General features: G+C 47.2%; 1 protein-coding gene across 1 annotated transcript; it reads right to left on the bottom strand.

Annotated features, from left to right (window-relative positions):
• Positions 1–2,312: 2,312 nt before the first annotated feature.
• xkr6a (XK, Kell blood group complex subunit-related family, member 6a) lies at positions 2,313–9,702 on the bottom strand. Its single transcript, XM_003966464.2, has 4 exons — positions 9,122–9,702; positions 6,751–6,947; positions 5,458–5,875; positions 2,313–5,318 (listed from the first exon to the last, which is right to left on the bottom strand). Exons 1-4 carry the CDS (start codon positions 9,700–9,702, stop codon positions 4,814–4,816), a joined length of 1,701 nt encoding a protein of 566 aa, XP_003966513.2. The 3' UTR covers positions 2,313–4,813.
• Between the last annotated feature and the right edge of the window lie 2,665 nt (positions 9,703–12,367).

The raw sequence follows: 12,367 nt of genomic DNA, 5'->3' as shown, positions 1-12,367 counted from the left end.
GTCTGAAATGTGTCATTATAGTTGTCGTTTTTTAAACACATTAGCTGCAGTCAACTTGATTATTTGCTTAATTTGCTCAATTTCAAGTCCCATACGCTGTAAAAAAAAAAAAAAAAAGATCACACTAGAAAGACTACAATTCCTATAAACTTATTAATATGCTAAAGCAGCATGGAGACACTTGCACCAAAACTCGTTACAGGCTATCTTGGGTTTGTTGACTAGCAAACAAAACACTTATGTCCATTGTAAACATGCGAATTTCAATTTATGTGATTCTCACTTATTTAAGGGAAAAAAATTCCACAAATGTCATTTGGGATACCTTTCCAGCTGAATAATGCTGATTCTGATTTTTATCTTAAGTTAATCATTGAAGGAGGTTGCTAATTGTTCTGAAAATGACAGCGGCTGTCTGGCACATCACCCCCCCACCCGACATGTCATCTTTGCTACAGATCTAATATCAGTGTGCTTTTACTTAAGACGACACGACTCCACAGACTCCTACGAAAACACAGTTTCCAGCTAATCCTTTTTTTTTCTCCTCTCGTCTTACATTCTGGATAAAGAACATTTACGATCAGTACATTTTGAATGAGCCATTTAAGCAAACTCAATGAACATGGACCCAACCAAGAAAAGTATTTACAATCAAAATGCCAACCTCAATAAAGAAAAGGGTACTTTTAGCACATCTAAGTCTCTACAGCTACTTAATTTTTCCCCAAGCTGAAGAACACAATAGAAAAGCATGACCCCGATCAAATAAAAGCTCGTGGTACATCTCATAAATACATCCACATTTAGTTTATTTTGTCCCTGCTCTGTGCTTACAGTGCCCACATCTGAGTCAAACCGCTCATTTGTGCCAAGACACCGAACCCTTTTCTCCATTTCATTCATCCTTGGACTCAGATGTGGCGCAAAACTGGTCTGAAATCAAAAACAGCTTAACAACTGGCCTTTTTCAACAAATACACGAATGAGAATTAATTCACAGCTCTTGACCAGATAAAACTTTGGCTACAAAAAAGTGTTTGAAGCGTTACAGACACTTGTTTTCCAGCCGCGTACCCATCGACCTCATAACACCTCATACGCTTTGCAGACCCTGATAGTTGAACACTGATGTGCTTATAAAGAACCAAGAAAATGGAATTCTTAACCACATCTTGTAAAGACGGGGTCAGGTTTCCAACATTAGCACGCCGATTTGGCCGAGAAAACTACAAACGAACTTGACGGAAATTATATGAAAGAGTATCAAATAATCGGACGTGTTTTGAAAAAGTTAAAAAATAGACCCATCCTTTGCATTGCAGCAAGTTGTACACGAAAATGCTAAAGAATAGCGCAAACACTTTGAAACGTTCTGTGACGTGTTTCAATGTTCTTCACATGAGAAATGGCAAAAAAAAAAAAAAACATGCATGGAAACAGTGATGTGGTGTGTTTATATCCAGGCCCAGAACCTTCCTGTGTGTAAGGTTGCATAGCTGTGGAGGTGTAGCCATACAAGGATTCGATCGGATTTTACTAAGTGGCCTGGCTAAGGCTCTGGGTTGTCGACCATAACCACCATCCACTGGTGAGGCTGAGTCTCCCGCCACCCGTCTAAGAACTTTCTCTTTCTTTTTTGGTTGTGTCACACCTGATTTGACTCTGCCAAACCTGGTCAGTGATTGGCCGAAGCTGTTGGTGCAAAATGGGGGCCACGGTGTGGGTGGGGAGGTCTGAACGATACCCAGAAAGAGCACATGGCACGCTGTGACTCTTCCAAGCACCTTGAATCTAAAACATTCATGCAAGAAATTCAATCGATAAAACAGAAAATGTGTCGGTATGTTCTCGAAACACCCGTTAGGACAATGTGCTAACACAGTACTTGCTTGATTTCTAGGCTCTGAGGTGCACGCTAAACATCTGGTGTACCACCTAATCAGAGTGTAACCAAATTAGCACCACCCTCTTTCATTACCTTTATCTGGTAAACCAGCTGTGTGGATCGAATAAGGCATTGTAGCTTCTCTATGTTAGTCAGAAGGTGTTGCTTTTTTCTGTACACTCTCTTTATGAAGACCAAAACGCATATTTGGCTTGTCTCTTTAAACCGCTGCAACTTTACAAATAGCCATTCTGTTCACTCAATAGCACCATATGAACATTGTTCCCAAATTATAAAGGAGTGAGGGACTGTTGGACATTTGTGTGAGTGTGTGTTTCAGTGGCGAGGTAGGGAAACACCCCAATGTCGTTGCTTTTCTCCGCCTGTTACAACTAGCGTATCTGTGTGTGTGTGTCGTGAGGGTGCACACTAAGCACATCTCCCAGCGTCGGAGACTTGCATAGCTTCTGCAGGACCGGAAGAGCAGTCGTGTGTTTGGACGGAGCCTTTGGCACAGCCTTGGCCGATAACTGAAGACAGCACTGGAGTTGCACCATAGAATTCGGAGAGAAGATCTGCCCTTATTGCACCAGTAAGTACGTGTGTGATCCATATTTGCACCATATGACGCGGGTTTTAGCAGCCAATCGACTCAGAAGCTCCAGCGGGTTGCACCGTTCCGACGTCTGCTCGCGTGGAGCCTGCGGAAAACATTTGCAAGCTTGTCCAAAGTTGATGGATTTGACCGTGTCATGATCAGCTAGCACCACAGGATAAACGCCATCTGCCTACTCCTTATTCATTTTGGTCAAGCCTTTAAGAATACGTCGACATTTTTGGGCCTTTATTTACCCAGTCTGTATCAAATTAAATTTATATATATATATTTTTTTACATTAATTCTTTGGTTAGGGCAGTGGTTCCCTAATTTCTTAGTCGGGCTTTTCAGGACAGGAAAAATGTCATGGTGCACAGTTGCTGGATTGGAAAAGACAAATAAAAGCCTTAATCTTTTCAGGTGTTTTCATTGGCTCGCTGCCAATGTACCACACGTTCCATGAGAACCAATCAGAGGCTGCGCTTTGATAATTACGCCGTGATCAAAGAAGACAGGTGACAAAGTAGATTCTAGTCTGAGAACTACCCAACACACCAATGCAGCTTTTGGACGCAGCGTTGGTTTTGTCCAACAGGCGACCGAAGCGTCATGAGCGTTTGTGTTCACTCCACTGTTTTAAATGTCCAAGATTAATCGTTTACACTGCTGCCACACGACTGGACAAAAAGAACCCTTGGACAGAAAAAAAAGGGGGGGAAGCATTTCACCACCTTCCAAATGGTTTGTTTCACCCCTGATGGTGTGTGATTTCAGGAGAGCCGTCCCTGTCAACAAGTGGATGAATGATATAATTAGTTGTCGCCTGCCAATGTAACAGCTTGGATTACAAGGATTAACAAACAATAAATAAATAAAAAGCCTGCATCACAGCTCATCTGTGGGTGGCTCTGGAGGAGGTGATATTGGATGTTTATCAGAAGAAGCCGTCAAGAGCCCTGTGAAGTCCGAAAGACCGAAAATTGTTTAATCCGACGATAATTTACTGGTAGGCGCCCGACTGTTGTGGGGCTGACGTGATTAAGGTGACACACAATGATTAGTCATGTGTTGTAAATGCTAATCAATCTAGTTTCTCAATTTGGTCCCGCATGATGTAAATAGTGTGTGAAAGGGTTGGGAAAAGGTAAAGCAAAACAGAAAAGTTGGAGAAAAAAATGTCTAATTAGCTACTCAGGTTTCTTTGAAGAGCAAAGGATAGAGAAACTTCGGCAGTCGTTAACTTTTTACAGTACACAGATGTTTAAGGATTACGGTGCTACTTTGTTTCATAACACCAGGTGGTACATTTTTTATTCAATACTTCTGGTGGTTGGCACGCTGACACTGACAACTAAAGCTATGTTTGAAGCAAAGTGAGCTGTGTCTTCAGTGGATCTTTGGCTTCGCCATAACCTCTGAGTTATTTGACAACATACCCTACTTTGGAGAATAAGGAATATTTACCGTTGGAAGAATAGCTTACTGGTACTGCGAAAATGTAGAATTGTATGCTAACTGCTAAGTGAGTGGATTTAACAATTTCTTGCAGCTAATTGTATTGGAAAATATCAGGTGACGACAGTCGGAACGGATTTTGCCAAGCCCGCTTCTGAAGTTTACACAAGAACAGCTTGAGTTTTTCCTGTGTCTGCAATTTGTAGCTTTTTTGCTATGCTATTTTGATTAACACCAGCCGTGGTTTCTTTTAGTAGCAATCTAGCAACAATTCCTGTTCCATTAATGAAATGAAAAGTTTCAGTGATATTTGGTTGGTTTTCTCCATCTCTTTCTCCAACTTTCCCTTCACGCTTTGCAGCTCCTCTTTTACTTTGTCATCCAAGAGAGCTGGATGACAGCCACCATCCAGGATAATGCTAAAAATGTCCTTTTTCAACATAGAACATATCTATACTACCTTCCGCCGCCTAACGACATGGTCAAAAGTCTCACTTTTTCCACAACTTTTCCCAGAAAACCCAAGGAATTGTGGCCTATTTCTTATGAACGGCGTGCGGCCATTGGCTCTCCGTCTTGATTTTTTGTTTGTTTTCATTCGCGGGGAGCATGGACGATGAGAACAAGTATGGTGAGAAGAGCTAGGAAATGATGAGACAGAAGGATAGAGAGTGAAAAGAACCCGACTCGTGCTGAAGCAGCTTGTTGAGTCATGGCCAAGTGACTCGCGGGTCGTTGGACCCCGCAAGGAAAGTGTGAGTGTGTGTAAAATCGTGACATTGCTTTTGTATTTGTGTGCTTACATCAAGTGCCACATTTTATTCTGAACCTGTGCATCTTCTTATTGTGCGCCCGTGTTGTCTACGTGTGTGTCAGAGTGAGGACTCGTACTGTAGCAGTTCATACAGCAGGGGTCCGTCACGGTAGCGAATGCCCACGGCGGCTGGTGTTATGTACTGTAGGATGTTTATAGTCCTCCGTAGGCGCCTGTCAACATAGTGGGCATCCCATGCTGGGTAACGCTTCCTGGGCATGTCGATCTTTATAAGTGGGCCCTCGGGTTTGGAGGTTGGGGGCGCTGACCTCACCTGGAAGACGGGTAGGCATGTCTCGGCCACATCCTCTTCTGTTTGCGACTTTGTCATGTGAGCTGGAGTGGGCGGGGCTGTGGGCGGGGCCGATGGGGGAAGTGGGAGACCCCAGAGGAGCTGAGCACAGCAGGAGGAGGCGGGGCTTGGCTGGAGGTGAGCAGTGGCAGGATGCAGGAATCCATAGTACAAGAGCATGACCAGGACGCCACCGGCAAAGGTCAGGTAGACGCCACAGAGGGCAGGGACAGCGTAGGAGTCGGTCAACACCGGATCCCTATAGGCGTACCTGTGAGATGAGGGTTTTAGCATTACGGACATAGTTTTCTCAAAGAGACAGAAGCATTTTTTCTATAAACGGGGACATATGAGGATATTTCTGCAGTCAAGATTCGAAGCCGTGGGTCTTAAAATGACTTAAAACTCACCACAGCCCTGTCAGGATGCTGTTCTCCGCCAGCACCACCATGTAGTACGCCACCATCCTGTGGCGCGTCCGGCCTTCCTTCACGTTAAACCAGCAGAAGATGTAGACGATGCCGACCACCATGTTAAAGAGCACCTCCTCCCACTTGGACATGCAGAAGTCGGTGCCACCGTGCACCACCCAGAACGCCATGACGCACCAGTGGATCACCACAAAGATGCCGAAATAAATGTGAAAGAGGGAGGCGAAAAGTGCGAGGGAGAGAACGCGGGATGAGATGGTGAAGAGGCGCCAGAAGATGTGCAGCAGTGCCCCGCGGTAGCTCATGCCGCGCTGGTCATCCCGAGAGTCCCGAAGGAGCTTGTGGTAGGAGGCCAAGACCCAGGCGAGAGACAAGAGGGAGCCCACGGAGGAGATGCCTTCAGAGGACGCCAAAAAAACAGAAAAAGTGGAATAATAATGAGTCATTTGCCGAGGTGAGTGTAAGCTTGAGTAAGAAAGAGTGAATGGTATGAGCCCGAAGGCTATTTTTAAAATGTCAGCGGCTGCGTGCATCCACCTTCTGCAGCAGTCACATACTTGCATTAAAGTGTTTCAAACATTCAGGGTGAATAACACCAGTGGGTGGAAACTGGTGATGATACATTATGATGAATAAGGACGAAGAGGCTGATGGGAGGAATTTTAAATAAGTAGGAAATCTGACTTTAAAACTTATCTCCTTTTTTTAACCGCTTTATCCCTTTTGAGGTCATCGGGAGGTCACAATGGGTGAAGGCAGCGTCCACCCCAGGATGAGTCAGCTCATCACAGGACCCTATATGAGCATTTGTGGGTTCAGTACCTTGCTCAAGGGTACCTTGGCAGTGCTCTGAAGGTGTTCGGGCACCTCCCCCTACTACCAAAACACCTGCCATGTTTTGTCTGCACTGGGGCTCGAACCAAGAACCCTCTGCTTCTCAGCCCAGTTCCCAACAGACTGAACTACCACCGGCCTGGCTTTAAACCTTTGTACCTCAAAATTCTCACTTTAATCTGATTTAAAAAAAAAAAAAATTGGTAGGCCAGGAGACCAATCTGGTTTTGTTGCCTTATGTTTAAGTTTACGGTTAAGGCCTGGCTTTCAGGTGGATCCAATCATCTCAAACCCAACCTTCACCAGACCTGTTTGCCTTTAGAGACAAAAACCCAGGGGCAACAATGTGGCTTCCCCCTCCCCCTCGTCCCTTGTCCCTTCTGATGACAAAGGTGAAGGCTCGCGTCAGAACATTTGCTTTTGCAAACAAACACCTACATTGCAGTGTCTCGGCCCGGTTCTCCTGGATCATGATGGAGAGCTGCAGGACCAGTTGGGGAGCAGACTCCAGGAAGGTCTCCAGCAGCCTCAGCATGTTGACGTCTGCATACTCAAACATCATGGCCCAGTACCAGCGTCGCTGGTACTCCTTCTGACGGCGCGACATGATCCCCAGGTACAGCGTCCTGATGTACCTGCAGGCATCAGAGCGCTAATTACCTCCAACACAACCAACCTTTAAGCCTTGAATAAAACGGGATTTTAGGTTCTGATTTTGAGAAGTTGGAAACATCTTTTCACTGTGAAGGGGGAATAAAACAGAATAATTAGTCGCACAAGCCGATGGTACACTAAAGGTTTGTAAAAACACACGACCAATTCAAGACAGCGCTTCACCTCAAGATCAGCTATGACATCATGGGCGATACAGGTTATTTTAGTTTGAAAATCCCCTCATTTGAAAATGTTTAGCTGCTGTTAAAGTATGTACAAAAGACATTTCTGTGGGATGCGTACGATGGTTCTCGAGGAAAACCACAGTACATAAGTGTGTGTAACAGATGGGTGGCTATGTGGAACCTCCTCTGCATTCACCACTGCACGTTCACTGGTGTCGGTGCGTGAGTGTACGTGTATGTGCTCCTGCATTATGTATAAAGTGCTACATCACAGCCATGTGGTTTGATGCAGGCAGGCCTAATTCGTGACACTTTCATCTATGGGAGGTGCCACCATGTTCGTTGGGTCAGATACAGTGTAAGTGCAGCTCGAGGAGAGTAATGGGTTTCCTCGTCCGTCCTGGCACGATTTGCAGCTTCTTTCAGACACCAAAAGGCTGTTTGTCCTTGACTCAAGAGCACCAATAAAGATCCAGCAGCAAACAGGAAGTGCTTGTATTGAGGGCAGTTACTTATTTTCTGCACATGCAGTGATGTGGTTGCAAGCCATATGGATCACATGCAGTACATCTACCCCCATCACTCTCTCTCCTCCCTTTCTTTCTTCCCCTCCCCCCTTTTTACACATGTTCAACCTTTTCCCTCTCCCTCCTCCGTCACCTTCCTCACCCCTCCTTCCCTCGCCATCTCTAAGCGATCTGTCTCAATCAGGCCGTACCATTTTTGCCTCAGCAAATGCCGCTCCCACCCTTCCTCTGCTCCTTCAGGTGGGAGAGTCCATTCCGCAGCAAAGAGGGTGGGAGCTTACTGGGTGGGGTGAATGGAGATAGAGGACAGATGTGTGTGTGTGCATAGGGAGGAGTAGTTTAACCCTACAACTGCAGAGGAGCCGAGAAACACGGCAGAATACAAACACTCGCATAAATACACACACCATTGTACTGTCCCTGTTGCCTGAGGCAAGTGGACACTATTAAAAAAATCCTTCTAAGAGGGATGAAGAGAGCTAGAGAGAGAGAGTTATCTCATATAGAATGATCTCAGGCTAAAGACCAGCTATACTGCAACTGTGGCTGCTAAAGTGATGAAAAAGTGATTTGCAATTTTTAAAAAAAGCATCACCAGACCTTTGTAATATAAAACATTTGTGTGTGTGTGTGTGTGTGTGTTTGTGTGTGTGTGTGAGTGTGACAGAGAGAGCGAAAGGGCAAAGAACTGTATGTGTTTTGTTCTCCTCTGACACTGTCCTTGACACTACATTTAGCACCTACCCTTGTGTTTGAGCGTGTGTGTGTGTGTTTGAGCGTGTGTGTGTGTGAGAGAGAGAGAAAGTGAGTCTGAGAAAGGAAGAGAGTGATGGAGATGTGTTGCCAGAAGCACAGATGCTTTTCCTCTTTGTACTCTACATGCATGCTGACACTCATGGGAAGGGCCGTGACACCGTTTTTCCATCGGCCTTTCTCCCCTTTACACACGGACACACGCGTACACGCACACACAGGGAAAAAGTTTGAATAAGATGCTGTCCGTGGTGCTGAATAGTCCTTGTATGTAGGAGAAACCCACTCGCCTCACTCTTGGGAGCATTCTGCTCTTTTCAACTATGTGAGCAGAAATGACTTCTCATTGTGTCGCACAGAAAAGAAGACAAATGATCGGTTGGTTCCCTGATTGTCTCTCTTTTGTCGGACTGGAGCTCCGGGGAGGTCAGAGAGTTTTCCCCTGCTTTCTCTCTCTCCGTCCCTCCTGTCAAACTCAAACTCGCTTCTCCTTCTCCCAGAGACATTGAGTGGACACCTCTCTCTCCCTATTTGCGAGGTTATGCGTGTGTTAGTGAGTGTGTGTGCGTGACACACTGAGAGAGAGAGAGTGAGTGAGAGAGAGAGAAAGAGACAGAGCGGTGACAGGTAATAGGATCTAATCGGATCAGGTGTGTGATGTTGTTTGTCACCCCTCCTCCCCCCTCTTACCTCCACACTTGTCCCAGCTGGAGGATGTGTATCACGGCCTGCCACATCCAGATGGTGGCCAGCTGCAGGCGATCTCTGCCGGGATACAGGCACCCCAGAGCCACTGCGCCCCGCTTGGTCAATCCTTCCACCTCCCCGAGCCCCCCGCCTGTGTAGTCCTGAACGAACCAGCGAAAACTCAGAATCTGGACCAGCACCGACGGCACCAGCACGAAGAAGAGAGTGAGGCCGAACCAGAGGTAGTTCTGCCTCCGATAGTAGTCCACCGCCAGGCAGACGTCTGTGCCGACGTCCCAGAAAAAGACAAGGAGGGCAAGGATGATCCAGAGGCAGTCCAGCCACAGCTGCTCGCGGGGCGGGCAATGGGTCTCTCGGATGCCGACTCCTCCGGCAGGCTGGCCCCCGCCGAGCAGAGAGCCGAGGCATGCGGAGCGGCAGCCCCAGTAGCACGCCGAGGTGCGGCAGCACTGGCAGATGTGGATGGCAGCGGAGTCCATGGGCTCCTCGCCATCAACATCGTACAGCTGCGCGAACCCGCCGCCGCCGACCGGGGCTTTGCCGCCGTCCGACTGCGCGGCCATGTTCGCCTTCCCGCTCCTGCCCTCCTGCGAAACGCACAGTAACCGCACCGTTGTGGTTTCTCGCGGGGCGCGGACACCACGTCACTTCCCAGATACCTGCTGTTCCCTTCCCTCCCGGAGCCATCAGAGCAGGCGGCCGCGCGTCGGCGGCTCCGCCTCGTCCTGGCCGGGTCGAGACACCGCCACCGGGGGCCCGCCAGCGGCAGAAGCCGAATTACTTTCCGCTCTGGTCCAGAAGCCCTGCATCATCCCGTCCTGTGAGCTCGGTCATCTACAGCAACTGGAGGCAATGACGTAATGCATCTCCCGCTGGTCTTAAGACGCGTGATGGAGTTTGTGCATGAGTGTGTCCGCGCGTGTGTGTACCCTTCTATCCCCTCAAGCCACGACCACTATGACGCTCCCTGTTCAGTGGGCCGCAGGACCACCGACACGTTCCTGTCATTCCTGCCGCTCTCCTGCTTCAGGTACCCCGCATCTGCTGCAGCCCGCGCCCGCTTCTCTCCGCAGCTTCAGCCCTCTGCAGCCCAGCTTCCCCACTCCTTACTTTCTCTCTCACTCCGCCCTCTGCCGGAGAAACTTCAATCCCAGAACGCACATCTGCACGCGGGATTGCGCGCACGCACGCGCAACTCCGTTTCGTGAAGCAGGCAGCCAATCCATCCATCCATCCATCCATCCATCCATCCATCCATCCATCCATCTTCTCGTCTCCCTGCACTGAGGCAAAGTTTCCTATACAGCGATGAACATGATCTTAATTTCAGGACACTTCCCTTCACTCTTAGACCTCTAATTGATCTCAACATACTTTCCCTCAGTATTTTTGAAGGATCCTTTAGTCTACGTTTTTAACAAATTGGTGTGTTGTCAGCACCACGTGCTGCATTTAATACCATTGCATGAGTTAATGAACATGTAATTATTAATAGGAAAGTATAACATGTCCATGTCAATTTGTCCATGAACAAACATCCACCCATCCATCCATGCATCCATCCATCCATCCATCCATCCATCCATCCATCCATCCATCCATCCATCCATCCATCCATCCATCATCCATCCGTCCATCTGTCCATCCATCCATCCATCCATCCATCCATCCATCCATCCATCCATCCATCCATCCATCCATCCATCATCCATCCATCCATCCGTCCATCTGTCCATCCGTCCATGTTGGTGCCCCGTTCTGTGGCTCTGCCGCTCTAATCAGCCAGAACATAATATGTGCGTGTGAGCTCCCTGCTAGGCAGGCATTTAGGATTTAGGAACGTGTGAAAATGGGATGGATGCTGTGTGTGTGTGTGTGTGTGTGTGTGTGTGTGTGTGCGCGCGCAACTGTGCGAGTGGAGGGAAGCTGAGAAACTTACAGAGAGGCTGCAGAGAAGGACGATGGATTTAAGAATTAGAGGAGGGGCGGGGAGAGAGGATGATTCAGACTGAAGCCTCTGTAGAGGATGAACAGATAAAGTGCATGAAAGATAATGAAATGAGATTTAGGAATTGTTGGAGAGAAGAAAAGGGTGTGTGTCAGGGAATGAAGAAAGAGAAGGGATGGATGGATCTACCCAAAAAGAGATAGATTACAGCTAACAGAGTAAAACGGTGAATTTCAGGGCTTAGAACTGGATCAAAAAAAGAGAAAATGATTGACAATATCGTGAATAAAATGAGAAAACAATATGTTCAATAATAGAAAGGATCCCATTAAAGTCTGGTGAAATGCACATGCATGCACCAATAAACACACTCAAGCATGTATCTCTTTATTGCATGCTTCTGTGCAAGCACTCTGTCTGCCAGAGATTAGCCTCTCTGTTGTCATGACAACGTGGCTGTGGAGCCAGAGGACAAGTGAGAGTGGATGGCTGCACGGCCGCCTATGATGGGAGTGAGTGACAGCGGTTGCCGTCAAACTGCTGAAAAACAGTCTTTGAATGAAGTGAAACATTTTGAGAACATAAATAAACTCCAGTGTCTCTTTTTGAGAGTTGCTGGAGGCAGTTCAGATCGGACGAACGCACCATTTAGCAAACACGCTCGTACCCGCAGTTGCTTAACTTTTCTGTTGATGACGAAAGAACAAGGGCCAACAAAATCGGGATCGCCAGAGGTGACTTCTGAAACCTGATACAGGGAGAGGACAGAAGGTCAGTGAAGCTCAGGGCAGTTATTAGGAATTCTTGGAAAAATATCCCCACAGGCCTCTCTACACAAGAATTTTTCATTGCCACTTTTTTTTTTTTACAACTGTAAGATGCTTTTCTTTAATTTTTGTTTTACAGTATTCTCAGCGGTGCCTGATCTTACACACCCAATTTGTTTTATTTACAGTCAACCACTCAACATTGAGTCAAACGGGGCATGATTACGAAAGGAGGGAGGCGTGGTGACCACAAAGCTGATGGAACGATCCAACACTGGTGACCAGGAGCCCAGCAAACAACACCCAGGACCCTAACAAAAGTGCTATTATGTAATTTATGCACTAATCATTATTTGATTCAAATGTCTGATTTGCACGGTATTGTGTCCGTAACAGGCTACCTAAAACCAAGTTTTTGGGCCTGGCTCATGGGCCCGGGCCCATGCTCTGGGCCTGGCTCAGGGGCCCGGGCCCATGCTCTGGGCCTGGCTCTGTCAACAGCGAGGTTCTGCT

Source organism: Takifugu rubripes, chromosome 8, assembly GCF_901000725.2.
Source record: "Takifugu rubripes chromosome 8, fTakRub1.2, whole genome shotgun sequence".
Taxonomy (NCBI): domain Eukaryota; kingdom Metazoa; phylum Chordata; class Actinopteri; order Tetraodontiformes; family Tetraodontidae; genus Takifugu; species Takifugu rubripes.
This window is presented reverse-complemented; position numbering and strand designations above follow the sequence as displayed.